This window comes from Elgaria multicarinata, chromosome 3, assembly GCF_023053635.1.
Source record: "Elgaria multicarinata webbii isolate HBS135686 ecotype San Diego chromosome 3, rElgMul1.1.pri, whole genome shotgun sequence".
NCBI classification, from domain to species: Eukaryota; Metazoa; Chordata; class Lepidosauria; order Squamata; family Anguidae; genus Elgaria; species Elgaria multicarinata.
Genome location: NC_086173.1, coordinates 79,836,175 through 79,863,739, shown reverse-complemented (window position 1 = coordinate 79,863,739; position 27,565 = coordinate 79,836,175). Strand labels below are relative to the sequence as shown.

Genomic DNA, 27,565 nt, shown 5'->3' with positions numbered 1-27,565 from the left:
GCAACCCTTCAAGCACAAAACATTATTTGATGTACTCCAGAGTAGTGTAAAAATGTATGAATTCCCCCTATCCTTTGAGCAAAATTATTTTAAGTTTATAATATAAGCCGTATATTACTGACTCACCTATTGTTAAACCCAGGCAAACCTAATTCCAGGTGTTTCTATACGTTAAATGGCTTGGGCCTATAGATATCAAATGCATTCCATTAGCCATTTTGTGGTTAAGCAGCATGGTTTAGCACGTTGTCTGAACCAGGCCAATGAGATTACAGTTTCAGCTCAGGCGCATCAACTTAAGTGGGTGATAAATCAAATCTTGGAATTGTCAAGTTACAGTTAATTGTTTTTTCATTAAAAACTTAGTAAGATTGACAGAAACATGAAAAAATAAAACACAACAGAACTCAAAATAAAATGTAACATTTAATAAAAAGAAAGAAGTACAAAGGAAACTGAAAGAAGTGAACGTTTTTTAAAAAATAATTGGTAAAACAAAAATGAGAATGACATGTTAACATTTCACGAAAGCAGTTCTATGGGTGTTCCTGTTGACGTCTTGCAAATATCATTCAATATGTTCTTCAAGATAGAATCCTCTGCTTTGTGCTCATTACAACACACACACTACAAAATGAATATCCAGCTAAAATAGACAAGTTTTAAGAACACAAAAATATGTTGTAGTTAAGATTCAAAGGAAAGATGCATCTTTCCATTAGTCAAACATATATAAAAATCAGGAAATTTGAATTGAGTGTTGTGTTTTCCTGCCATTCTTACCTCATACACAAGAGGTGAATCTTCAACTTAGTTTAAGATTTAATTTAAGATTAGTGTCACATTATAACAACCAGTAACTTCTTAAATAAGAAATAATGTATAGAATTACAATATACCATTTGGTCTCATACAAAAATGTGAAGTCAAGTACTACCAAATAGGATCAGAACCAAGAAAAAGATATTGGGGAAGACTGTTACAAAAAGATTAACAAAGACTGAGGCAAAGTTGAGGCCAGGATTTCTCTAAAAATGACAAAACAGTCAACACAATGTAAAGTGTGTGTGATATATTCACACACACACATACACACACAGAGACATATATAAAATAATTAATATATTGTTACATACATTCTGAATGTCTTCATCAGAAATATATTGCCATTATGGCCATGTTTTCTACACGTTTTATCTTTTCATTATTACTACCACATTTTCATAAACTTCCAAAAAAGGGCAGGAACAAACTGAGCTCCAGAAAGCCAACCAGAAATAAGATATTTGCATAGAATAATTTGTTGGCTTTAGCAGATACTAGATAAATTCTCAAGCTGCACTAGTTTGCATATTGGATAAAACTCTATTCTACTGCCCTGCAGTTTCCTTCGTATTAATTTTTTAGCCTTATACAAAATCTTCATCTCTCAAAGGAAAACATGGTTTGCTTTGCAACTTTAACCCATCATGTGTCAGGATTGTCATCATGTACATAAACATACATCGTATTTGATCCTGTACACAGCCATTCCCCATCCCTAATATTTTGAAAGTTACCTTTTAGGAAATATATATATTTAGCTTAATAGAGGCACAGCCTTTAAAAAAAGAGAGTCGGATTACAACAAACTCCTGAAAAAAGTGTAACTATCCCCTATACCACCATTAGGTAGTTTGCCATTAAAAAGTACCTGTATATTTTTTCATGAGGATTTTTTACCTTAAAAATATCAAGTAATACTGTAACATGATTTTCAATATATTCAGACATTAGCCTTAAGTGAAGAAAAAAACTTAAGACAATATTTCAATATCCAAAAACTTCGAAAGGATGCACACGACAAAGAACCTCAGGCCCACAATACAACCATATGCTACTTCTGAAAAGGCAAGAAAAATGCCTTTCATGTTTTAAAAATAAAATATAGGCTATGCTACACCATTGAAGGGAATTTAATTGGAAGGCTAAAATGCTTCCAGAGCAAAAAGATCTGTGAACAGTTGCTAACGTTACATGGAAGCAGGGGTTAAAAACACCAACAACACAAGCATGACCTCTGGGGATCACGGCTGCCTTCCTGTGGGTGAGAGATGTATTTCACTTTGCACTCTATAGGAGAAAGGAATTGGTGAGAGACCCTCAATGCTTCTTTGACGCTTCTAACAGCTAGCAGTGCATATGGTTTTTCTTACAGTTTCTTATAGAAACAAGACGCTGTGTTCTTCAAACGCATTAGTGCAAGCTCATATACCATATTTCTTCGATTCTAAGACGCACTTTTCCCCCATATAAACATCTTTAAAAATGGGGTGTGTCTTAGAATTGCGGGTGCATTTATTATTTCTTAGAATCAAAGTTTTTTTTCTGTTGGTGGTACTGAAATTAGTGTGCGTCTTACAATCGATGGCGTCTTAGAATCGAAGAAATACGGTATAACCTGGTCAAACTCTGTTCTGCTGCCTTGCAGCTTCATTAATACAATTAGTCAGGCCATGCAACTGATGTCCCCAACATAAGGAGATCTTTTGCTATAGAGGAACTTGAACTTGCCAGTGGCCTTTTTGAATTCTAACTCATGAATGTATCCAATATGTATTGAACAGTGAGAAATCTTGCAAAATCCCAGGATTGATTGTTAAGTAAAAGTAAATTGGAGACCTTTCACAGGGCTCACTTTTCAAATGCATCTTTTCACAAAGCATGTGGCAAAAAAGGTGCGTTTGGAACAGCAAGTTATGTCAATTTACCTTTACCTTTTCATTTAGCCAACTGTCTAAAGGGACTTTTAAATTTGGTCGGATGTCTATGTGATCAATTAAGAATGTAAATCAGCAAAAAGGCACGATCTTAAGAAATTTTCAGATCTAAGTGTTTTCAAACTCTGCTTAATTTTTAAGTATATGGAGCTGTTGCTATCAATGCTATCCCCACCGATTGTCTCACCTCTGTTATTGACAGTAGCTTCTATTAGCTACTGAAATAGTCAAATCCTATGTACTTTTTCAGTCTTTGCAAGACAGTCAAAATCAACAAGTTAAAAAAATGGCAGCAGTATAAAAGGCAGAAGCACCATCCTTGAAGGAATGGAGATTGATGCTATGTATTTTTTTAAACTGCAATTTTCTACTTCTGATGTTTGATTATGGTGGTATTTTGGGGGGGAATTTTTTTTTTAGGATGAAACATCTACTTGGACAGGAGCATATTCCAGTGAAAGAAAAGGAATTTCATGTCTCTCCCATAGCATACAGTGAACACAAGCCCTCTTAAAACCCCTGCTTAATAAGGTCGCATTTCAGCAACAGAAAAGCTAAATGTTGACATATTACCTTTATATTACTACAACATATTACACACAACATACAAGATGTTTAAGGGGGTTGTTTAAATAATACACTAGTGTGTAGGTGTGCAAGTTATGAAGTTAAGAGTGTTTCCTTCAAATAAAAAATTTAAAGTGTCACCTCAAACTCTTAACACATTCAATTTACAACTGTTGACCAAAAATAAAACAAAAAAAGTTCCTAACAGCAACTTTTATACTGAACTCCTTAGTCTAGATTTCATTTTTAAACATTTATTAGTTATATTTAGGGCCCGTTTATAAATAGATGGTGATTCAATGGGTTTAAAACAAATTAAACACCAGACATTTCAGAACGAGACATACAAAGCACTTTCCACAGGGAATCTGGAAAGACAAGGCAAGTACCTTTTCTAAACAATGTTAACATCCCACATGGTCACAATCCATTCCCTGAAAAAGGCAGAAGATGGTCAATTTGTCTTTCATGTTGTTTCACTTGCACAAATGGTATGACAGAAGGATTCACAGGGTGGAAAAGCAAGCAACTAAAACATATGAATGTACAGAGTCTTTTCCCCGGCATGTAAGTCTGCGTGTGAGATTAACTGAAACAAAAACATAAAAAGCACAAATTAAACTATAGAAATTAAACATAATGAAATCATAAAACATAATAATAAATCACGTTAAAAAGGCAAGGTGACCCTTTGGGTCACATTGTTATCAAATCTAAATGATATTTCAAAAAATTCCCCATCTAGTAATTGCACTAGAGCTAAGCTCTACCATACCTCGGGTTCAATGCCGGTATCTCTCACTTTTTATGACCTCTGGTAGCAGGACTGGGCTCTGCCTGAGATCTTGGATCAGCCATGGTGGCTGATAATGCCATTCTAGACTGGATATTGTGACTCAGTACATGGCAGTTCATTATGACTGGTCTTGGTAGAAACGACAGTTACATTATCACTGGATGCCATTCATACATTAGCCAATTCCACTGAAACACTGTGCTTAAATAAATTGTTCACTAAGGCTGCTAGACTAAAAACAGAAAATCGTTACTACCAACATCGTGTATTAACTAATGTTAATTGGAGATCTCTTGACAGGAGACCTCCATATTAAGCTGAAACACAAAACTCAGATCGTCATTATTCATAATTTGTGGAAGACCAGAAAGGCAGAAACTTAGCATATGAGTCAAGACCAGAGAAATGACTAGAGTGTGTCAAGATAGAAGTCCCTGCAGCAATCTTGAGGTCTGATTGTTTAATTCCGCTAATTTAGATGCATTGTAAGGGATGGACAACTTCTCTAACAATAGCTGCCACCTACTGTACCAGGTTACTGCTACCTAGAATAAGTATGTTCTTGTGTATTTTATTGATGTAAGCCGCCTTGGGAGGACTTCTGCATGAAAGGGTGGGGTGTTAAATTAAATAACACTTGACTATTCTGACATGGAGATGCACCATTACATACCCATTCAATGCTGCCAACTTTTCATGCAAAGACACAGGGAATAATTACATCAGACATGGCCAACTATTCACCTACAACTACAGCTTTGCTGAAATCATATCTTAAGATATAACACAATGAGGGAAAAAATAATTGTAATAAAGTAACCACTAAATGTTGCTTTCTGTACTACCCAACATTAAGATTAGTTTGATTACTAGCTAAAGTTGTTAACAGCTACCGAGATACCAGTGGCATGTCAGCTGAGTTAAATTTGAAAAAATATATATCCATAGTTCATTTGCAGTCTTTTATGGTAGCTTCCTTTCATTGCTTCCATAGGCCCCAGCCCAATTTCTATCCATATTTTAATCACTCATTAAAATTAAATCTTTAGCTAGGCTATCAAATAATAGAAATATACTATGCCCATCTCACAATTAAGGCAGATGAAGAACTATCATCTATATAGATTTTGGACAGCTCTACACCTGTATAGTTCATACTAATCTGTCAAGTTCATAACATTTGTACAATTGTTTATTATATTTCTGAATATAAAATTAATTCTGATCGTTAAAAAAAAACCAGGAAAGAATATTAAGCACTTAAAGACCCCTAGAGCACTTTCATTGGAGTTAAGTAATTAATTCAATACTACTAAGATGTGCTGGGACAAACACTATTCAACTTGCTAATATTTTATCAAGATGCACTTTGATAACTTAGAAATTCATTGGCTGTACGAGCTCATGTCACCCTGCTTCAGGTGAATGGCCACAGCTCAGTGGCAGAGCACCTGTTTTACATGCAAAAGATTCCAAGTTTAATCCCTGGCTTTCCAGGTAGGTTGGGAAAGATTCCTGTCCGAAACCCTGGAGAGCCATTACCCATCAGTGTCTACAATACTGGGCTAGAAGGACCATTAGTGTGACATTGTATAAAGCAGCTTCCTAACTTTCTCCTATAGGAACTCTTCCAATTTTGTACCATCTCACGCTCTTCCGCACTGTATTGTTTCAGCTATTCCAATTTAGGGCTATAGCTGCAGAGGCAATAGTTTGCTGACACTAAACAATTTACCAAAGAACCACCTTCTACATTAATTATTAGGAGAAAGCAATTCCTCTCATATTAGGAGAAGGACATTCCTCCCAAGGCCCAGGATGCATGGATTTAAGGTCTGAACAGTGATGAGCAATTAACAGACTAGAGATCACCCCACCGCACTGCTGACAGATAAAACTGTTCTTCTCAATGTGCCTCATGATACAACCACATAAGGACTTTACAGGACAAGTTATTTGTTGTTTAGGATATAAAAAGTAGGTGTCCCTCCATGGTATTGGCAAGACAACAACATATGCTATGGAGGTTCTAGCACACTCCAGCAGGAAAACGCCACCATTAATTTCCAATGGTGGAACTTCATGGTCTTCAAACAATCTTGGCTAAAAGAAGCAAACCCTGAAGCTATGTATTCAATGGTCAACCTGAAATATGATGCTGCTAACCCTTGCCTTGTAGTCCCTCCATTAATAGCACTATCATGAATGGTTAATCTCCTTGAGCATTAATAATTTAATTCAAAGAATATAAAATATCATGTGTAGCAATGGAATAGTCCAGTTTTTATTCTAAACCCCATCCCTTTCTAAATGGTTCAACAAGAAACAGCAGCTCTAAGGAGCAGTGACCTATTGGCAGGGCACACTGAAGAAACATTTGCTTTTAACAGCTGGTTCATCACAAACAAAATGTATTTATTTGTATACTGAAGACTTATTTTTATGGCATTCTGTGACACAAGATGCTGTGTGGCTGCTGGCTTGGGGCCAAAACAAGACAGTACTTTAAATCTGTGTCTAGCAGCTATGCATTTTTACTCTAGGGGGAGGATCTGGACTGAAACTCTTAACATGGGGTTAAGGCGGCTTTTAAGATCTGGGGTTGGATCCAGCAACGTGGGTCCACCACCAGAATAATACTGCTGGCAGAACATTGCAGGATCTACACTACTGCTTTATACTGGTATTGAAGTGCACTGACAACTGTTGGAGCCCATGACACATTCCATATACCGTTTTCAAACCACTTTCATAGTGTTATATTCTGCTTGGTGTAGATGTGGTCCAGAACTTCTGCAGCCTCTCCTTCACTACGCCTGCTTCCTCCAAATCCTCTCCAGAGGGCTGGGGGAGGGGTGCCCTTCTGGTGGAACCACAATGCTGCATCCAACCCCTGAATTGCCCCCCACCCTGGTCCTAAAGCAAAAATGAAGGGGAGAAAGGTGTAGCTGATACAGATTGTTTTGGCCCTTAAATGGTTTTACAAGTGGATCAGACAAATCTACAGCTATTAGAGATCCCCTGCCTCTGAATATGGAAGTTCTGTTTCAGTTATCAGGCTGGTTGGAGGGAAACGTCAGATGGTGGCTTTCTCCATTATGACTTCTTTATGGGCTGCTCAGGGACACGTGGCTGGCAACTGTTTGACTCAACAAACCACTGATCCAATAAGGGAAATCTCATGCTCACAAGGAGCAGCTAAATCTCAGTGGTACAAAACCTGCTTTGCAGAAGGAAAGTTTATTGCTAGTTTTTTTTAAAAATTGCCTGGCATTGTTGCGGAAGATGTCTGTCGAAGACCCTGGACAGCTACCAGTCAGAGTAAATGGTAATGGGTTTGATGGGCCAAAGGTCTGACTCAATAAGGCACCTTCATAAATTCATATGTATTTTACATATTTTTCACTAAAACAAGTAAAGCTTTATGGAACACAGACCTATTCTAACTAATGATGTGGAGTCAAGAACATGTAGGATGTACCCAATTCGTTGAACCCTGCTCTTCACTACTTAAAGCCCATTTTTTTGTGTTTTGTAAAAGTACCAAAAGTTAAACCAACTGGATTTTGCAGTCCTATGGAATAAAAATCCCAGCACCTGTTGGTGATGCTTAATGGTTAAACACTGCAGAACATAGCACTGCTTTGTCAATATAGAACGTCCTTATTTTACTGCCCTGGTGACCAGCAGACACAGCATTCCTTTAAAACCAAAGATGCTAGGAAAATCGAGGCCATCACAAGCACTAACTGCACCACTGCCACAATTCTGAGACGATACAAGCCTTTCCCCTCACAAATCTCTGAAATGGTTCTGAAGCCAAGGCTAACATTTATGCAGGACCCCCTTGGCTTTGGCTATTAGCTTTGAGGCAGTTCTGAGTGAGAAATGGGTGCTGCTTTACTGTTCTGGCAATTAACCTAAACCTCTTCCCAAAATCTTGCTTGCTTTATTTATTTATTATTCGTGGTATTTATATACCATGAAATATAATATCAATATTTTTATATGACTAAGTGTTTTATGGCCAAGTCGTTTTATGTGCCTATGGGTATGGCTGGCTGTGGCATGCTGGGAGTTGTAGGACATTTTTCTGTTAAAACATGCATAGGACTGCCCCCTATGTGTATCTTGGCAAAGATGGAAACAAAGTGAAGTTCAGGTCAGGCTGCTTACTTTTTCTTGTCTTTATCTTTCTTCAGCGGCTGCTGTGAAGTGGCTTGCAGAGACTGACACTGCAATGTTTCAACTGCCACCTTCCGCCTGTTGAAGGCGTTCATCTCTTCCTCTAGCTCTCTTCTCTTCTCCTCCACCTTCCTCTTCTCTTCCTGATGTATCCTCTTTAGATGTTCAAACTTCTCATGCAGCTGGCAGAAGAAAAGGAAGAAATTCAGCTAAAGTGGCTTTCTACCTGGCACGACAACCCAACCCTGACTTAAATTAGGGGTCTACCACCCAAACAAGAGCGTCCCATAGGGACTCAGAGGGGAGTGATTTAAATGTTACTGAGCAACACAGGTGCCACCTCTGCAGGGCTGGAGCAGCAAGAACATCCAAAGCCCAGCAGAAGAGACTCAACACCACCACCTTTGTCTCTATTGAAGCTTTAAGAAATGCATCAGAATGAGAGAGTGGAGCATGGGAGATATCAGCTTCTGCAGGCTGTAAGAAATCTGGTTGCTATGTCATGCACTTGGTATGTTTGGGGGTAGACGTTTGCAGGCTGCATTGTTTAATGCCTTTGGGTCTGTCTTACACTTTACTGATAAGTAACAACAATTTATGTTGGGGTTGTTCACACTTAACAACAGCCCATCAGTTCAAAAACTGATGGGATGTTGGGGATGGGTGGGTGTATTGCCTGTACCATGCCTGCCTCTCCTGCTTTACAGCACAACCCATGGTGTTGTGTGAAATTATCCTTGCTGGGTGGGTGTGTCGTGCAAGCCTGACACGGATCAGCTTTTGGGCGTTTGTTTTTTAATTTTTTCAAACAAAGCACAATAGCAACCAATGGGTTGTTTTACATATGATGGGCTGGATGTGTTGTTCGAACCTGGGACACCCAATCCAGCATGGGAAGAGGGCATCGGGCAGTGAGTTGCTAGGCAAGAGCAGTACAAAACCCTGCCGCTCTTGCTGAGCGCAACCGCTCTTCGCAATTGGGGCCAAGGCGTACACAAAGTCAATACTTCCTAGAATATGAATCTGTGGTCCAGATTCATTCTCTGCCACACTCACATCTCTTTCCTTTTCTTTCAGTTCCGACTCGGTCTCCTTAACCTTGTTTACAAACATTTGTCTCATTTCTTCCTCTTTCTTCTGCAATTCGCAAAGGAACTCTTTTCGTTTGGTCTCATATGTTTCTTGAAGGCTGGTTGAAAACACAACACACACAAACCCCAAATCATGGTGACATAGTGAAAGGTTATAGACAGCTGTAAAGATATGCCTACATACAAGGGATGTGCACATGTCAAAGAGGGAAATACCTCAGATTGGCAGTGACACAGAATATGAGCATTAAACCGTGTCCTGGTACTCTTATCGTGCTCACAAACCCCCCAGATATTCCAGCCTCCACATATCTGTGCAGGTACATCTGTGGAAAGAAATGGTGGAGGGGATGCTGCTCTCTCACCTGAATGGCTGGTTGTCAGGATCAGTATCTTTGAACCCCATTTCTTCCAGCTTACACCGCCTGTAGAGCTCATAGTGGCGAGCGTGAGTTTGCTCCCGAAGATCTTCCATGTTGACACGGATCAGCATTTCTCGCAACTTCACGAAGTCACAGTGGCTTTCATTTTCAACTGATTAAAACAAAGTGAAGAAGTGTAACCCATGTTTAAAAAATGGTTACTACGTAACTAGTCTCAACTCTGGCATCTTTTTTGTTGGAATAACATCTGAAGTAGAATGAAAACAGTGCTTCCTTTGGTAACAGGATCACAGCTTCACCCAGCAGGATTAGCAAGGTTTGTAGTGCAATCTGAGTGAACATGCACAGGAAATCACACAACTGGTCCAAGGGACTGATGCCCTAGCAACTGTGTTTAGGATGGCAGCCTATGATTAATTTCTTATTGATATATTACAATACATAATTCGTATTTATCATAGTGTTCTTTTGCTTCCGTTTTTAGGCTGGTTTACATGTAAAATAAGTTTTGATTTGTGAAAATAAATTGTTTTATATTTTTGATTTGAATGGTTTATTGCATTGTTTTTTCTTCTTCTTGCATTACTGTTTCATTTTGCTTTTCATATTATAACGTTATGGATTTATTGATTGACTGAAACGTTATTTATACTTTTTAAATACTTTAATTATTGGGAGTCATTCTGAGCTCAAGTTTTTTGTTGGAAAAGTGGCTTGTAGATATGTTCCTTGTGAAAGCCTGTTCGAGTAATATATAACTATGACATTCTCTGGAAATCAAGGCCAGCTGAAGTTGGCCACAAAAGAATGTGTCAGTTAACCCATCGCTTGCAATGGCTGCACGACCAGGAAACTTTCCCAAACAGCCACTATAGGAAAGGATACGCATCACTGCGGAACAGGCCCAGTTTCTGACTTACCTTGTACCACACCCCACGGATATTGCCGAGCTCTCACCATTTTATTTCCAACCTTTACCTCTTCTGTGCTTCCCACGACAGCAAAGGGTAGATGAGCCTAAAATGACACATCACATGGAATTACATGCAAAAGTATCATTTTCTCCTCTCTTAGTCTCAAGTTGGCTCTTAAACTCAAATTTCTCAGGGCCAAACAACATGTTGTGTTAATTACATAGTGTGTACCTGACTGCTCTTGTTTTCTTACTCTAAAGTGTGTGTCACCCCAATTTGAATTTGGATCGCCATGCATCAGAAGGGGAAGATTAAACCTCTACACACACACAGGGTGTGTTTGGATGGTCACGCAGGTTGAAGAAGCCATTGTGGCTTCTCCCCCCCACATGTGCTGACATTTGCATATTCCTTCACAATGAAACGAGGACTGGCGTGTCATCCGAACCCAGTGTGTGGTGTAGCGGGAGTGGCTTTGTACCTGCCCTGCAATCTCTACTGCATGTCATGGGTTGTAGGATGGGTATGAAGCCACCCCCACTGTGCCCCACATTGGGTTCGAATGACATGCCAACCTGCATTGCATCGCAGGGTATTATGCAAATAGTTGTCGCAGGAGGAAAAGCCATGATAGCTTCTTCCCCCCATGTGAACGTCTGAATCCAGAAATTCTCTTTGCTTCCTGAGTGGGGAATGTTTTTTGTTTTGTTTTAATGCCAGTGGAGGATTTTTGGCTTATTCAAGCATGTGAAGAGGTCACTCATACATTCCTTCAATCCAAAGCCTGCAGGCATTAGTATGATTCTGGATAGCACTGAAAATTCAGTCCCCACACCAAAGATGGTTGAAGTGTATGAAAGGGGACATTCCACACACCCACATTCTATCCAATGTGTGGATTGTCTTGGCTTGCTGACTGATACAAGTGCTGTCTGCTCTGATGAGTACACCATATTGCAGCCTTCCCACATCAACTCTAACCAGCCCCAGCCAATATGGCTAATCATCAGGAATGCTGGGAGGTGTACTCTGAAACATCTGGAAGTCTGCCACATTGCAAGTTTAAGCAAGAAACATAAAATGTCTCCCGTTGCGGCAATCAGGTTGTTTAGGACATTGTGTGTAACCCCGTGTTTTGCCAGTGAGGCTCAAATGCCTTTATATACATGAAGTTAAACAGCCAGTATGAGAAGATTCCATTGCCTCCTTGTACAAAAAGAGGAGCACCCAGTTGAGAAATGGGAGGTGCAGCACCAATGAACTGAGTCTACCATATAATTTTCACTTTCGAAATGCAACCACTATAAATACTAAACTGTACAAATTTCGAGTAGCAATTACATTACTCACATTCATTACAGAGTTAATCTCAGCCACGGCATCATCGTCTGTGGGGAACTGATAGATTTGGACTCCATTACTGACCAGTTCACTCATTATTTTAATCTTAAACTTGTGTAACTCACTCTTGGAGATGGTGTCAGCTTTGGCAATTATAGGGATAATGTTCACCTGTGTAGGGTGGAAAACAATTGGCCATGATTAAAAACTCACTTTAAGGCTTATCTTTGGCTTAACCACAACCAATGAAGTGGTGCTTATAAAATTGTATTAATATCTTTTAGGAGTGCAGCCAGAATTGAGATAACTAGTAAATGGAAAGAAACTGAAGAGTCCATATTCAGTTGTATGGTTAAAAAGACTTGGAATACCTTATATATGTCTTGCATTTGGCAAGGTTCTATGAAGTGAAGGAAGAGAAATATCAAATGAAATATTTTTATGAAATTTGGAACTGGTCTCTAATTTACTGGAATAGATGGCTTAATAAGAATTCTCACTTGGCAGTATTAACATTTTGACTGGAATAGTTAAGCTGTTAAGTGCTTTTTGACACTGAATTGACTAAAGTAATTTGACTAATTTAATGGTTATTTGATTGGAAAATTAAACATTTATGGCATATATTTTGTATATAATGATGATGCATTCCCCACTGCAAAATCTTATCCCTTTTATTTTAATTATTCCCATGCCCCATCTGAAATACATATTTAACAAGCCAACACTGAGTTTTAATACAAATCCAAGGCATTGTGTCCTTAAGCGACACAACATGGTTGTTCAACTATATTCTGGGTAAGTTCCCTAAACCCTTCAAAGAAGAGAGCATCCTGGGAGCTCGCCAGGATGTTTAATGTTTTCTTCTTCTTGGAATTAATGCAATTGCTAGACCACAGCAGCACCAAAACAATGTCGCTTGTGAAGGTTTACAACAGATCAGTGAAGAAGTAAAGCAAAATGAGATGAACTGAACTGGCTCCATGTTGAAAGTTACAACTCTGAATGCATTTTCTCAATATACTATAACAGGAGGAAAGTATCTTTCCTCCCAACCTAGTGACCTATATTGGATGCAATTCAGATATGTAATTCAACATTTTTAGAAGTTCCCATATTTAAAATTGGTCAGTCAAACCAATAGGCCACCTTCATTGCTCTAAGTAATCTCTGTAGATCAATGACTTATTTTCAACGACCTGCCAAAGCAGGTGAAGCCTGGCAATTTGGCTAAGTTAGGCCCCTTTGCAGACTATGACATATTAAGGTTTGCACTCAGGAAAAGGATGAACAAGATAATGCTCACATGAGCACTGGAAGACGTCAACCTGTGCGACTCCAAATTCAGTTCACTCCTAGCTAAACTTGTCCTATATATTCTCTGAGTAAGGATCCTTGTGTGGCCTAGCAGCACTATCCACACACAAGAGGGAAGCATCAGTGGGCTTGGAGGAACCCCAAGGTTTACAAAAGTACATGACACGTTTAGGAGGGGAAAAACTTAGGGGGAGACTCAAAGAGCCCAATGAGCATGCTCTGTAGTTATAGAATGCTGAATGACAGTTAGGGAGAATAAACAGGAAATCAAAAGGGGAAATGGAAGGGAAAATCCTGCAAAAGGTCATCATTGGCTGACTGGAACACTGAAAAGAAGCACTCTGCACAATAACATTGTGTTCAAAGCCCCACTTATATCCTGTTTGTCCCTAGTTCTTTTGGTTGAACTCTAAAGAAAAGGCAATTATAGTGCCTCATTTGCCATTTATTTTAAAGGAGGATACTTAGGACCCCACCTGGCAAGTCATTGATGACAGCTCCTGGATGACAGTTTAGTCAAAAATCTGGTGTTCTCTCATCAAGTCTCTCACATATCATCAACAGTTAGAATGCAAGAAGATGCCTCAGAGTCATCTAGTGTTCAAAAACATATCAAAGAGTTGCCTTGGCAGGCTTCTTCATGCTACAACATTCCTCCATTCCAAAAAGATACTGAAAGTTCAAGATGTACCCCATTATGAGATATGCTTCATAAAAAGCATACCCAAGCATATCAGTTATGCTACTCTTGCAAAATGGGAATAGGAATAGCCTCAGGATCACCAGCTTAGGTGAGAGAAAAACTCCTCGCTCAAGCACCAGGACAAAGAGGAAACTGTTCTTAGTACTGTGATCACTGGTCTGCCACATTCAATGGTTGAGTTAGCAGGTGTTATCACTCAGATTTTGAAAGTTTTGCTGTCCTTCCCATGGCTTGCCCTTGTACCTCATGGGTACAACTCTGAACCGCTCCCTTACCGAAGCCTCACTTCAGGCTTTTCAGGCTGTAGGTGGCGGGCTGCTACTGGAAGGCAGAGCTGAGCAACTCCAGCATGTGCCAGCAGGACTTGGCACATAGTACTTTGACACTCAGCATTTGCCTTTAATGCCCTGGAGAGCTTTGTGAACCAATACAATTTATAGACAGCTGGCATCCAATAAAAATGTCAATATTTTCTTAAAACTAATTGCTAGGCTACTCATTCACAGACTCTGTCAATTATCTTTAAGAAAAGCAGAGGTGCAGATATTTTTTTAAAAATGTGAATTAAGTGAGAAAGGGAAAAAAATGTTCACATGCTCCAAAAAGAGTTTGCCAGCAGATCACTCGAAAGCAGCAGTATGAGTAATGAAACTTGATTGAAATTGAGCCTGTAGTTGATTATCTGGCCACCCACCAATGTACAGGCACATTCACAACAGCTTTCCTACAGAGTCAAAGACACAAAGGCCCACAGAAAATTCTATTTACATTTAATTGGTGGGTGAATAGCTTATTGCTACCACCCCCACCCCCATTAGCCATGCTGGCTGGGGATTAAAGGAATTTCAGACAAGGATAAAATTCCCTGGTACCAGGTATAGGGAGGCTGCTTTATATTATGAAAGACAAAACGTGCTTTTTTCTCGATGCTCCATAGCACCATCAGGGAGACAAGTTGTCAACACTGGCCAGGATTCAAAGTATGGCTTGTTGGGTCATATGAAACTGGGCAGCATGGCTTGTTGGAGGCTTAAACCCTCCAACAAGCCTTGCCATCTGTGTTCAGATGACACAACAAGCCACGGCTTGGTGGTGATTATGCAAATTGTACTCGGCATGTGCTGCAGCTCATAAGAAGTCATGGTGGCTTGTTTTGATCGTGCAAACTGGTGCTATAGGTCTCTTGATTCTTGCATGATTCATCTCTAAATTTCCTGACAGATAATCCATCAGTCCTCTCAAAACTACAGAGAGCTTCAGCTATTGGGCAGTATAGAAATGCAATAAATAAATAAATACATCCACTTGAAGTCCTGTGACATCTAGCGGATCCTTTTGCCTTTGTCTCCCAATCATATTTCCAGAGAATCTATCAGCTGAGGTTATCATAAGAACAGAGCAAGTATGGAACTAGATTAAAAATGCAAAATATCTACTTATTATAGCATATATTCAAACCAATGTAATAGAAGATGTGTAGATCACATAAGGCCTTTTAGAGGCAGGTGGCTTTCCAAAACAGAGCCATACTTTGCTCTGCCAACATCTACACTGATACACCATAAAGCAGTGTATCAGACGGGTTAACTTCCTTTCAACTTTTTTACTGTTCCGTATGAACAGCTAGACCTAGTTCAATTACAGTCTGCCTGGCTTGTTTCAATTGCAATCCAAGGCATCTATTATTTAGCTTAAGAAGTCAGCTTTGAAGATGATGTTTGGGCTGTCTGGAAGTAATTAGATACAGTAGGCTACAGCTGGTTTGGTTATGAGTTCAGCCGCTCACAAATACACGATAGAAGAGCAAAATATGCTAAAAGATCATCCACCCTGGAAAAGCCCAGTGAAGTCACTCTGATTAACAAGAAACATCAACATTTCAGGAAACCCAGACAGTTTACCCCATCTCTGAGATCAGCCTGCTGACACCGCAGAGCTGTCGAACAGCTGCCCCAATCAATGCATAACCAATTCAGATGCCTACCAAAAGACATCTTCACTAAGCAGATGTCTGATCTCAAGCCAATGTGGTATCTAAGCCATATTAGACTCAGAAAGAGACAGAAGAGAAAGCTGGAAAATGAGAGCACTATTTCCTACCTAACTCACACACCCTGAATATCTTCAGCAGAGGTTCGTCACCCAGATCTAACTGCTGAGAATTGTTTTGTTGTTGTTGTTATATTCAGCAGTATATAAATGTCACAGTCCTTGAATCCTTATATCCTTCCTATTGGAACACACCCCTTTTGTAAAATGGGGATAACATTTCCTGGCCTTCCAAAGAGTGCTGTTTACTATTGTGTTAGAATCCATGCCATGGTCTAAGAAACTCAGCTGAGCTGTAACGAGGGAGGGCAAAATATGAACAGGTGTGGCAGTGGAAACACCACCCAAGTTAGCCACTGTTCTTATAAATCGGTCCTTGGGGCTTGATTCTCAAACTTAAGAGAAGGCGGCCCCATTGGAACCTAACATCCAATCTTAACCATGTTTACTTGGGCCCAATTCTCACTTTCCCCTGCTCTGTTTGGATACGCATGCATGAGGATACACACATGTATCCTCTCAGGACTGCCCAAGACATTTTGCCGCCTGAGGCAAAAAACAAGATGGCGTGCACATGCGCACAATTCTGTATACATCGAATCAGAGCAGAATGGCAGTTAAATCTTGCTTCGACACTGGCAGTGGTTCAACATCTTCCACTGAACCTGGGGATAGCTGGCTAGTTTAGTGAGGAAAGAGCAGGCTTTCTTGGAGGAGTGAGGGGGAGCAGTCGAAGGGGATGGCTGCTGCCCTCCTCCCAGCAACTGCCACCTGAGGCAGCTGCTTCACTCTGCCTAATGATAGGGTCAGCCTGTAACTATCAGGTATAAAGGATAGATGCACACAGAATTAGAGTTGTGATGCTCTCAGAAGCAGCTCTGGTGGGGAGACCGGCCACAGCCCCACAGCCACAGCCCCACCCATGCAGAGCCCTACATGTCCAGTCCAGGACACACAGCCCATGGAGAGAAGGCAATGATCTATAGGTGGGTAGCATAAAATCATAGTAGTGGTGGTGGGGTTCATTTCTTTTCTCCAGCAGACTAAATGTCCTTATTAGTGCATTGCAAAGGGCATTGCTTGGTTGTTTTGTGTTCAATATCAGTTGTTTGAAAAGGCCACTCATTAGAAATATGACATGAACATGACTGGTTTTTCTTTTGAACATGAACCTTTTGATGTCAATGACCTTTGGAGTTTGCCCCCAAGCTCCCCTCACAGCATGCACTTCAACTGACATGCTTTTTCTCTTAGAACACCATGTAATAAATCAAACAACCAGTTATCAGGCAGATGCACTGAAAACATGCTGTAAAGAAGCAATTGTTTCTGTTCCTAAGATGGGTTATGCTTGGCTACAACTACCCCAAAAAGTTGTTGCCTGAGAATCACTGCAACACAGCAAAGTATCCTTGCCGGCTACTGCATCAGAACAACCGCAACTCATGCAAACTGATGTACCATGTTAACCAATTTCTCATAACTTGCCTGCTAAACTGTTTTCCACACAACTGTCAGGATGACCTTGCCGCAAGCAGAGCAGTAATGACTAAACTCCAGGCACAGAATGGATTTCCTTTCCCTAACCTATTCGCTCGTCACACACATCTCAGCAGAGCCAGCAGCAGCACTGAAGACGCACACTTGATCGCCAGAAGAACGGCATTTAGAAAATTAACACATTTTGTCATGAGCTAGTCCTGCACAAAATGATCATAATGTAGTGGGGAGAGGGGAAAAACCATAGAGGCTAATGAGAATAGAATATATTGCACCTCCTTTACAGTGCGTATGGGTGGAGGTGGAGAGAGAGAGAGAGAGAGAGAGAGAGAGAGAGAGAGATCAAACATTTATATAAAAGTGTGGCAGTGAGAAGATTTAGTATCCTACAAGGCTTTTGTCCAAATTATATGGTATCCAAAATACCTCCAGATAGTTGAAGGAAAAGTGCCAACCATGGGAACTGTTGGACACAAACATAACTGAAAGCCAATGCTTGTGGCGTGTGCGTGCCCTCAGGGACATACCTTACTATCCAGCTTTTTCATTGTTACCAGATCCAAGGACTTCAGTGAGTGACCAGTTGGAGTGATGAAGTAAAGGCAGACGTGGATTCTTGTATCATGATAATTAAAGAGGGAGCGCCGGATTTTCAGCTCTTCTTGCAAGTAGTTTTCAAACTGCGTGTCAATGTATTCTACTATCGGCCTGTAACTAAAAACTAATTCCATTAGCAACCTGAATGGATGGCACAGTTCACACATCATAATTAGACACTTTCAGGGAAGTTGTTTAGAAACATAAGCAAAAGGAATGGCTTAGTCTTTCCCATCTTGTAGTTAACCTACCATTAACCCACAGTTTACCTATAATTAGTTGTTAAGGAAAATGACCTTGATGCATATCAGAATGGATGCATATATCCAAATTCCTCCAGGCATGGGCAGGGAGTAGGGACGGAAATGGCAGGATTCAAACTACCTCCCTATGAGCTGGGAATCCTCATCCTTCCCCTCCTGTTCTGCAAGGTCCTTCTGGTAGTGCATGTAATTATTCCCTTTGTTTCTAGGAATGGAAGCTGTGGCAGGGACAGGAGAGGGTAACTAGATGCAAAGTGAAAGGGCCAGGAAGCAATAGAGGAAACACTAAATTGTTTACTATCCTCAAAAGAGCAGCCTTGCTGCAGCGGATGAAAGGTCTGTCTAGTCCAGTATTCAAGTTTCCCACACTGACCCCCGAAATGCCCACAAGCAAGACATTAAAGCATTCTCTTCTGTTGCCATTAAGTGCCAGTGGCATCTTCCACCCACGAATCCCTCCTCCCAAGCTTCCTTCCCCTGGTCCTGGAAGGAAGAGGCAGAGCAGCCACTGTGATGCAAATAAAATAGGGCAAAAACTAACCACAGTCACCATACTAAGGGAGGAAGAGAATCAGGGAAGAGCAGAAACAGTTGATGGAGAGAGTAGGAGAACCTCTAGCCCCCGCTCCCTAGTTTTCCCTTTAACCTGCATACAACACAGCAGGTTAAATTGCATTATATCCAATTGAGTAATCAAGGAAGAATGTAGCCAACTAAAGATGTGAAGGCCCAGGGAGAAAACATGGCGAGAAATGGAAAAATTGGGGGGGGGGGGAACGGTGGTTTTTTCCTCCTCTCAGGCACCATTTTTGTGCATGAAGAGAAAAAAATATCCACCCCACCCTCCCAAATTCTCGTGATTTTTCTCCAGGCCTCCACATCTTTATAGCTAACACACCCAAAAGTCAGAAGGTCAAGGCCAACATGAGTTCTTCAGTTTCTTACCAAGCCCAACACATCTGAAAAAGGTTACTAAAGTATAGACTGTATGGATAATGTCATTATACAGTTTAGGCACAAGGTGGCACTGAACTTAATATTTGAGGATAGAGTCAGGAGTTTCCTGTTACTGCTCTATTCTGGTTTATGACATACAATACTAGCTTCCAAACTGGCATGTCCTCTAAGCCTTCCATGATAGATCTTGTAAGCAGCTGATTATAGGAGCTATGACCCACTTGTATTCCAAGAATAATATTTGTTTTACACATCCAACCACGGCAAGCTTTTTTGGACCAAATCAGAAAGTGACTTGCCTTTCGTCTTTATTTATTTGATCCCCAAACCCCACAGCATCTACAATTGTCAGTTTCAGGTGGACGTTGCTTTCCTGCAGGTCATAAGTTCGTGGCCTTAGGCGGACAGCATACTCATAGTGACTGGCTTCTTCAGTTTCAAACGTTGTATTAAAGAGAGTGTTCATCAGTGTGGATTTGCCAATGCCAGTTTCACCTAAGAAATTTAAGAAAGAAAAAGAAAAAGGCTTCAATTATGCTTTTCTCCACTAGGGATTGTTCATGTTTTCAAAGCAAATTGGTTCCAGAGAATTGCAGCATAACTCTCAGGGGCTGGAAATAAAGACTGTTCTTTGGACTGTTCTTTGTCTTTCTTCCCAAAACCTTCTAATGAACAAACTTCCCGTGTGTATAGAACTCCTCAACCTCTGTTGAAATGCAAATGGTATATCCTGTCCCCTTCTCACTTCCTTTGTTTTAATAGCTCAGGGACAGTTTTCTTTCACAGCTATAAACATTCCAGCTTTTGAAATATAATGTTCCACCAAGTTCTGTCCTCTGTTCTTTTAAGCAGCCATGGGCTTGCATTGTTTCTCTAGCTATAAAAGAAGCAGCATTATGTGGAGACCTGTATGGCAAATGTTTGCACAGACTCTCAACAAGTTATGCCAATGCACTACAATGCTAGGAGAGTACTCTCCCATTTTATGGTATCAGAAAAAAGAAAATGTATTTATTTTAAGTATTTTTATGCTGTTCCTCAGCCAGGAAGGCTCCTGGAGTAGCTGAAATATAATAAACAAGACAGTCCCTGCCCACAGGCTTACAATCTAAAATGACACAATGGAAAAGGAATGGGAAGGGAAGAGCAAAAACATCTGTTCTTGAACAGGCTGGTGCAATGGCCCTGTTCTCCCTTTCGTCTCCCTCTGCTGGAATGGCTGCTGGTGGTAACAGTTGAAGGAGGAGGCGCTTTCATGAGGGAAACTTACTGATAGAAAATCCCTTTGCAAGACCAGGAATTAATGTGCAGTAGTATAATCATTTCACTATACTTCAAATCCTCCACACAGACCTGTTTGACAGATGGCAGAGCCCCAGAAACTCCTGGGATGGTGCTTTACGATGTAAGGATGTGTTGCTGGCAGAGTCAGAGGAGCAAACGGGAACTTCATGAGGGATTATTCGCTCCGGGCTATGGCTGGCAGCTACCCAGGCTTGTGAAACAGTGGAGTGGTTTTGTCAAAGAGGCAATGAAGTGTGGGTATATTTTGAAACACGAGTTAGCAAAAAGTTTTCGAGGCTGGCCCAGGCCCACTAATAATTGAGATTCTTTTAAGACGTTCCAAGCTGTAGAAAGATTGCTCATACACTCCTTTGGATTAATGGCCTTTAGTCTTAATCCCTTCTCCCCACCCACAATGCTGCATCAGCACTTTATGCTTAGACTTCCTGTCAAAATTTATGTCGGCACTGATTGTGTTTGTTTGTTGTAGGGACCTGTGTGGAATCCAGGCAGAGATTCAAATTTCGCTTGCGTCCTTAAAGGTCAACATCCAGCTCTTCTTTCCTTTTTCTAGGGAACATATCCAGTAGCCTCAAAAGCTCAGGCCATCTTTAAAACTACCAACTGTTTGTGAGGGGTGGGTGTGTATTCAACTTTTTTTTTTTTTTTTTTTTTAAAAAACAACCTGCCAGTTTAAGAGCAGGTTTTAAGCTCAAGCTTACCCAGGAAATTGTAAGTTAAGGCTGATACCTTAACTGATGCACCCCACAGTCAGGGATGATACTGTGCAATGTCAGAGACCATGCTTGCTTACATCTTACCCTCCATGCATTAAACTTTTCCTAGGTCTTTCAGGCCCTAATCCAAATGAAGAGAATGGGGTGCCTGGGACCAGCAAAGAGGCCCCACATTGTCCTGATTGCCATATAAAGCATCTGCGCTTTCCTGTTTTGCTAGAGGAATCGTCCTGGGAGTTGCCAGTTTGTTGCTTACATCAGTAGCTGGGTGTGTTAAACAGTGAGAGGGAGACCTCTTCTACCAGTAAGGCTAGATGCTTCATGTGGTAATACAAGACCAGAACAACGTGGGGCATCTTTGCTGACCAAGGAAAAGTGTTTACCTGGTTAAATAAATGAGCTAAGCAGAAAGCTGTCATGAGAAAAACACGGAGAAGGGGACTCATCCAATCAAGAGATTCACCAAGAAGATCATAAAACTACACAGACATTTTTGTATACAGCTACAGCTACCAAGAGACACCTGGAAAGCATTAAATTCTTTCCCAAGGTATTTCACTAAACAAAGAGCATGAGCACATAGAAAAACATATTACTTAAAAGCTTTGAAGTAAAGTCTTTCCTGATACTCTCCAGACTGGACAACTAATTTATAATGAGCACAGAAGGCATTTATGGAATTTTTGTTTCAGCTAAAGCTGCAAGGAAAGGAAAGCATGAATTTGGCCTTGGCGATCAGTTCACTCTCTAGAAACTCAAGCCAGAACCTGTTTTCCCTGCCGATAAAACAAAGATTGTAAACATTAATGCATCTCAAAAAATAAAAGACATGAATTATCGTTGCCACCACCAAATTCTTCCGACCTGATAACAATGATATCACCCTGACCTTAATGCTCTCTGTGAACGTCATGAAGAACTGGGAGGAGCATGTATCAAAATATGGATGAGAAAATAAGAAAGCAAGCTACTAACTTGGGGAGTCACATATACTGTAGTTTGCTTTGCTCACTTCACGGCAGCTTAAGACATGCTAAAAAAAAAAACCCTCCTGCATTTAGTGGCTGCATTTGTACATGATACTAAGCTATTATTTAGTGCAATGTGGACAAATGTCTGTGAGCTGGAGGCCAGAAATGGCCAGAAAGAGGACTTAATCAGGATTCAGTTTCTATGGCCTTAGCTAGACCTACCTGTTAGCACGCGACGGAAGAGGGAAGATCTCGCAATGTGTTTATCACGAGATCCCTCCTGTTTACACACGACACGCGACAACCTCAGAAGGAGATGCCTTGCGCCTGCCATATTTTTTTATTACGGGGCCAGCAGCACACAAACGCTCGTGCACAAAAGGTAAGTAATTTTTTTTAATTTAAATTATTTTCCCCGCTGCCCCCATTCCTCACAAGGAGCTGTGTGCACCTCGTGAGGAATCGCGAGGAGCTGGGTTAACCTGTGGCGCCTGGCCACACAGTCCACGGTCTCAGGCTCAGCCTGAGAACGCGGAAAAAACAGGGCTAAAGGGGAGGGCAAGATCCCGGGGCAAGGGAGGGATCATCCCTCCCTGATCCTGGGATCCCCTGTGCGTCACGTGGATGTACAGGGACAATCCCGGGGATCACCCCGGGATTTCGCCCCGTCTAGCTATGGCCTATGATTCCTGGCTTGTTGTTACTTATCAAACAGGAAACATGAGAACACAAACTCTAGTCAATTGCTAAACAAGGTAACTTTAAACCATGGATTTAAAGTTATTAAGTATGAAACCAAGCTGTGTGATACAGTTAGCAAACAATAGAGCCACAAGTTCATCACCCTGTCCTCACAAAAAAGAAATGAAGATTGGGGAACACCTATTCATGACTGTTCCTGCTCTCTCTCAAGTACACATAAACATACCTTCACATGTAGCTCAAGGAAATACATGTTTGGACATTTAACCTCCCTCAACCTTCTTCTATCCAGATCATGGTGAGATAAAACTGGTAATTAGGGGCATAACTAGACATTATGCTCAACATCATAGGGGAAGAACCATAGCTCAGTGGCAGAGCACATATTTTGCCTACAAAAGGTCCCAGATCCACTGCCTGGCATCTGAAGTTAAAAAGATAAGGCAGCAGGTGACGGGGAAAATCTCTGCCTGAGACCCTTGATAATGCTGGATTAAATGGACAAAAAGTCTGGTCTGGTGCATGGCCTAACTTAGGGGTTGCTGGTTAAACACAACAAACTTGTGTTGATCTTTCCCCACAAAATTGAGGCACACTTACCCATGTTGGGATGTCATTCTGGCTCCCAGTAATACTGGCCCCATTTTCAGCCGCTAATATGAGATGGGGAAGGACCAGTTTTGATAATATCACAATATAGTTCCAGGAGAAAAATTCAACGTAATGGGTGAATTTGAGTTCAATTATAAACTACAGTTTATAGTTGCCTTGGGCACCTGTGACTGCCGCTCCCCTTCCAGTGAAGCAAAAGTCTATGTTTCCATTTTTAACTAACCAAGGTTTGCCATTATGCACCAAACTGTACAGGTTGTGGCTGTTATGAACTATGGCTTATTGAAACAAGGTGACTTCAAACCTTCTTAAAATGTTCTGGAAGGACATTTTTACTTTAAATTATCGAATTACAAAATCCTGGTTTCCCCCAAATTTAACATAATTTTATTGGGATATCTCAAAGAAAAGGCAGCATAAGAGGACTTACAATTTGTATGAAATTTACTCGGAATACTGGAAAACAAAACAAACATTCCACAAGTTTTAGAATAGCTTGAGGTTAATCTGGGGGATTAACCTTAATTGACCTATTTCACAAGAAACTATAGTGATATTCAAATATAAAGATTTAGAGAGAGATGATCAGTGTTTACTAACTTTTATAATAACAAACTTTAAAGTACAACAAGTTCCTTTTTCTATATAATGAAGAACGGCATTGTTGTTATTATACTTTAATTTTACTTTGCCTGCTAAAGGTTGAAAGTCCCTGTGTCTTATTGCCCTATCTTTTTTTCCACCAGTTTTTTTTCTCCTTCCTGTCTCTGCACACTTTTCTATATTTTTGTCATGTATAATTCTCTTTTATTATGTATATTTATGTTTTGTGTTCTATTTTTTATATAATAATTATATTGTAAACATCAAAGCACCATGAAGCTGGTTGGAAGAGATCACTCGGGAGCATGCTTCAAACTGAGTTTCCCCACCAGAAAAAAGATTGAAATGAAGTTGAAGTTCTGTAAGCAAGTTTTAGCAACATGCCACATCTCAGATTTAGGGATATCTGTTGCTGGGAAGCCCAGTTCTTTTGCCTTGACTGGGTTCCATGGTGTGTATGACTTGTTCTGTGTCCACAAGCCAAGCTGTGGGCTGTTCCCTGAACTCCAGGAACTGTTTTGCACTTTTTAAGGTTCTGCAATTTGTGCAAATATCTGAGCAATTTGCGCATATCAGTTGAATTTGCACAAATTACAGCTGAATTTGCACAAATTATGCAAATTTGGCCACAATGTACATAATTTGAGCTAAATGCTTGGCAATTTGCACGAACTGCAAAGCCTTCCAAAAAATTTGCAAAAACTCTGGAAATTCTGAGAACTGGCCCAGCACGCTGCAGATAGAGTTGGGTGATGCAGTGGGAACTGAAACGAAGTCCAGGAAAACCCAAACTCCACCCTCCAGATTTCTCCAACATCCCTACCTGGATTTTAAAGATTTAACTTCCTGGAGCACCAGCCATGGTTGAAGGTGGTGGTTTTAAAAACATGGCTGAGAAATATGGGATACCAGATCAGGCTATTTGCCCATTGTCTACTTTGATTGACAGTAACAACCCAGATTCTGAGGCAGAGTCTGTCACACCACCTGCTACCTGACCTTTTCAACTAGAGATGCCAAGTATTGAACCAGGCACCTTCTGCTCTCAGAACTGCTGCTCCTATGAGCTATGGCCGCTCCCCTGGTTCTAGCAAGTTGGTTTCTGTGTGTGATTATCCCCAAACACATCTCCTTTGCCATAAACATTCTACTCACCCACACAGAGGATGTTGAAGCTGAAGCCTTGTGCCACAGATTTGCTGACAAGTTGATCAGGAAGACTGTCAAATCCAACATGGCCACCCAGAGAGAGATTTCGTTTCTCCTCATTCTGTTAAAAACAATGACAGCAGGGCTTTACTGCGAGGAAACAATTGAGAGATAGAGGAAAAGAATATATATTTAAAAGTTGTAAGAAACGCTACCATTTTGCTTGAAGAGCAGGCTGCCGAAGTCACAGACGCAACCCTACAGCTGCCCACGCAGAGGTTTATTATGTTTTTATATGCCACATTCCAGACATACTGGTAATTATAGTCAAGCATCAGAAGGGGAGCAAACCCTCCCTGATCTTAACAGGGAATTATCTTAAAGAGACAGAAGACTCAACTGTAAAGTCACTTTGAAAGGAAAATCAAAATACAATAGGATCTAAGGGTTTTCATCGTGCAAACGAATGGGAGGAGAGGAGAGATCAATTCACATAATTTATCACTTCCAATCCTTTCATTTCCTAAAGTGCCCAGCGTCTGAATCATGTTAGCCCGCTGTGCTTCTAAAGAGCCCTTGATCAGTTTCCTTTAACTTAGCCGTAAGCAGCTTTGTTCAATCACACTCTGAAGGGGAGCAAAGCTGGGGGCTACTCTGCAAGACTCCCAAACCACCTCACCGTGCCATCTGTGACTAAGCCAGTCTTTCTTGTTCAAGTAATACCTTGTTCTAACCTCATCTCTTTCCCATCCCCAGGAACTTCCATCTGTTCCTTTCCTTTCCTCTCAGTGCCGACGGTTAAGCTGACAACTTTTTCTGGAAGCTCTGTTTGTATCAGATGAGTCAAATATTTTAGTGTTAATGCCATGCACAAAGCACGGAATTAGAAGGGATCACACATCAACTAGTACTAAAGGCAGGCTTGTGCCACAATTAGTCACAAACAGAAAGGTTCTAGTCAAGTGATTCCCCCAGTTGCCTCAAGAGAATCAAGCTACATTCTGCAAGGAAATGCAACACACACATTTACTGGCCCGGTTCAAAAGCAATGACAGCCCATGATTTGTTTAACCCATGGGTTGTGGGCTGCATGGGAACGTGTACCCTGCCACCTGACCGCTTGTTGCTTTGTTTCCAGATTACCAAACAATCCAGAAATATCCCTGGAATTCTGTGTGTTACTCCTCCAACTACATATGAACCAGGTCAATGTCTCTAGTAAAACTGGCACAAAAAGAGAGGGGGGGAGAGAGAATGTGCAACACAAACATACACAGAAACGCCCTCGGAACTGCGTATGTGGCAATTAGATGCTGTATTCAACTCTATGCCACCAAACATTCCCTGTAAAGTTGTGGGTAATATGCCATGGTCATACAAGAGATTCCAAAGAATTTATGTGTGGGTGTGGGAGGGGAATCTTCCTGAACCCAAAAGATTTACAAATGAGGTATTAAATTTGCAGTATTAAATTATACAGCCACAAAACCCTTTTACCACATCGGCTCATTCTCCACCTGCCACTGCTACAGAGGAAAAGAAATGAACTCTACTGCCTGTTTCACACAAAGTGCTAACCCATGGTTTATTTAACCCATGCTTTGTTGCCCTGCCCTGGCTTTGTCTGGTGATTTGTTTCCTCAATCCCTGGATTGTTTATTTCCCATCGTCTTTGCCTGCTCCCTCCAGGTATTCCAAATGCCTTCATGACGCTGTAGTACTGGCATATAGAGTAGCTGTGTTGTTGTTTTACTGCTCTTACTCATTGCCTCTGTCCCTTAGGCGAAGCAACCCATGAACAATCCAAAGTTCTGGGTTCACTCATAACAACAACCAACAGTTTAAACAATTCAGAGTTTACAATCCAACAACAAACTATGGCTTTTCTTTCTAGATTGTTTGCAGCTAACCAACTATGGTTTGCTAGTGTGACCACATTCATACATCACTACAAGCCAGAATTCAATCATCCATACCCTGGGTTGTTAGTATTATGTGTGAATCAGCCTAATGAAATGACATTAGGGACAACCCTTTGTCCATGAACAGCATCCCAGAGAACATAGGAATTTTCTGATTCCGCCT

General features: G+C 40.7%; 1 protein-coding gene across 4 annotated transcripts in view; it reads right to left on the bottom strand.

Moving 5' to 3' along the window:
- SEPTIN8 (septin 8) overlaps positions 1–27,565 on the bottom strand; it is a 61,380-nt gene that overhangs the window by 3,710 nt on the left and 30,105 nt on the right. Inside the window, exons 2-10 of one of the 4 annotated variants that reach the window (XM_063120693.1) lie at positions 25,487–25,601; positions 19,722–19,917; positions 18,133–18,319; positions 12,046–12,207; positions 10,702–10,798; positions 9,764–9,932; positions 9,364–9,496; positions 8,299–8,489; positions 3,716–3,760 (exon numbers count right to left, since the gene is read on the bottom strand). In XM_063120693.1, coding sequence (XP_062976763.1) covers positions 3,721–3,760; positions 8,299–8,489; positions 9,364–9,496; positions 9,764–9,932; positions 10,702–10,798; positions 12,046–12,207; positions 18,133–18,319; positions 19,722–19,917; positions 25,487–25,601 — 1,290 coding nt within the window. In that variant the 3' untranslated portion in view covers positions 3,716–3,720. Of the gene's footprint in view, positions 1–407; positions 3,916–8,298; positions 8,490–9,363; positions 9,497–9,763; positions 9,933–10,701; positions 10,799–12,045; positions 12,208–18,132; positions 18,320–19,721; positions 19,918–25,486; positions 25,602–27,565 lie in introns of those variants that run through there. The other 3 variants (XM_063120692.1, XM_063120694.1, XM_063120691.1) reach the window with 3 other exon arrangements.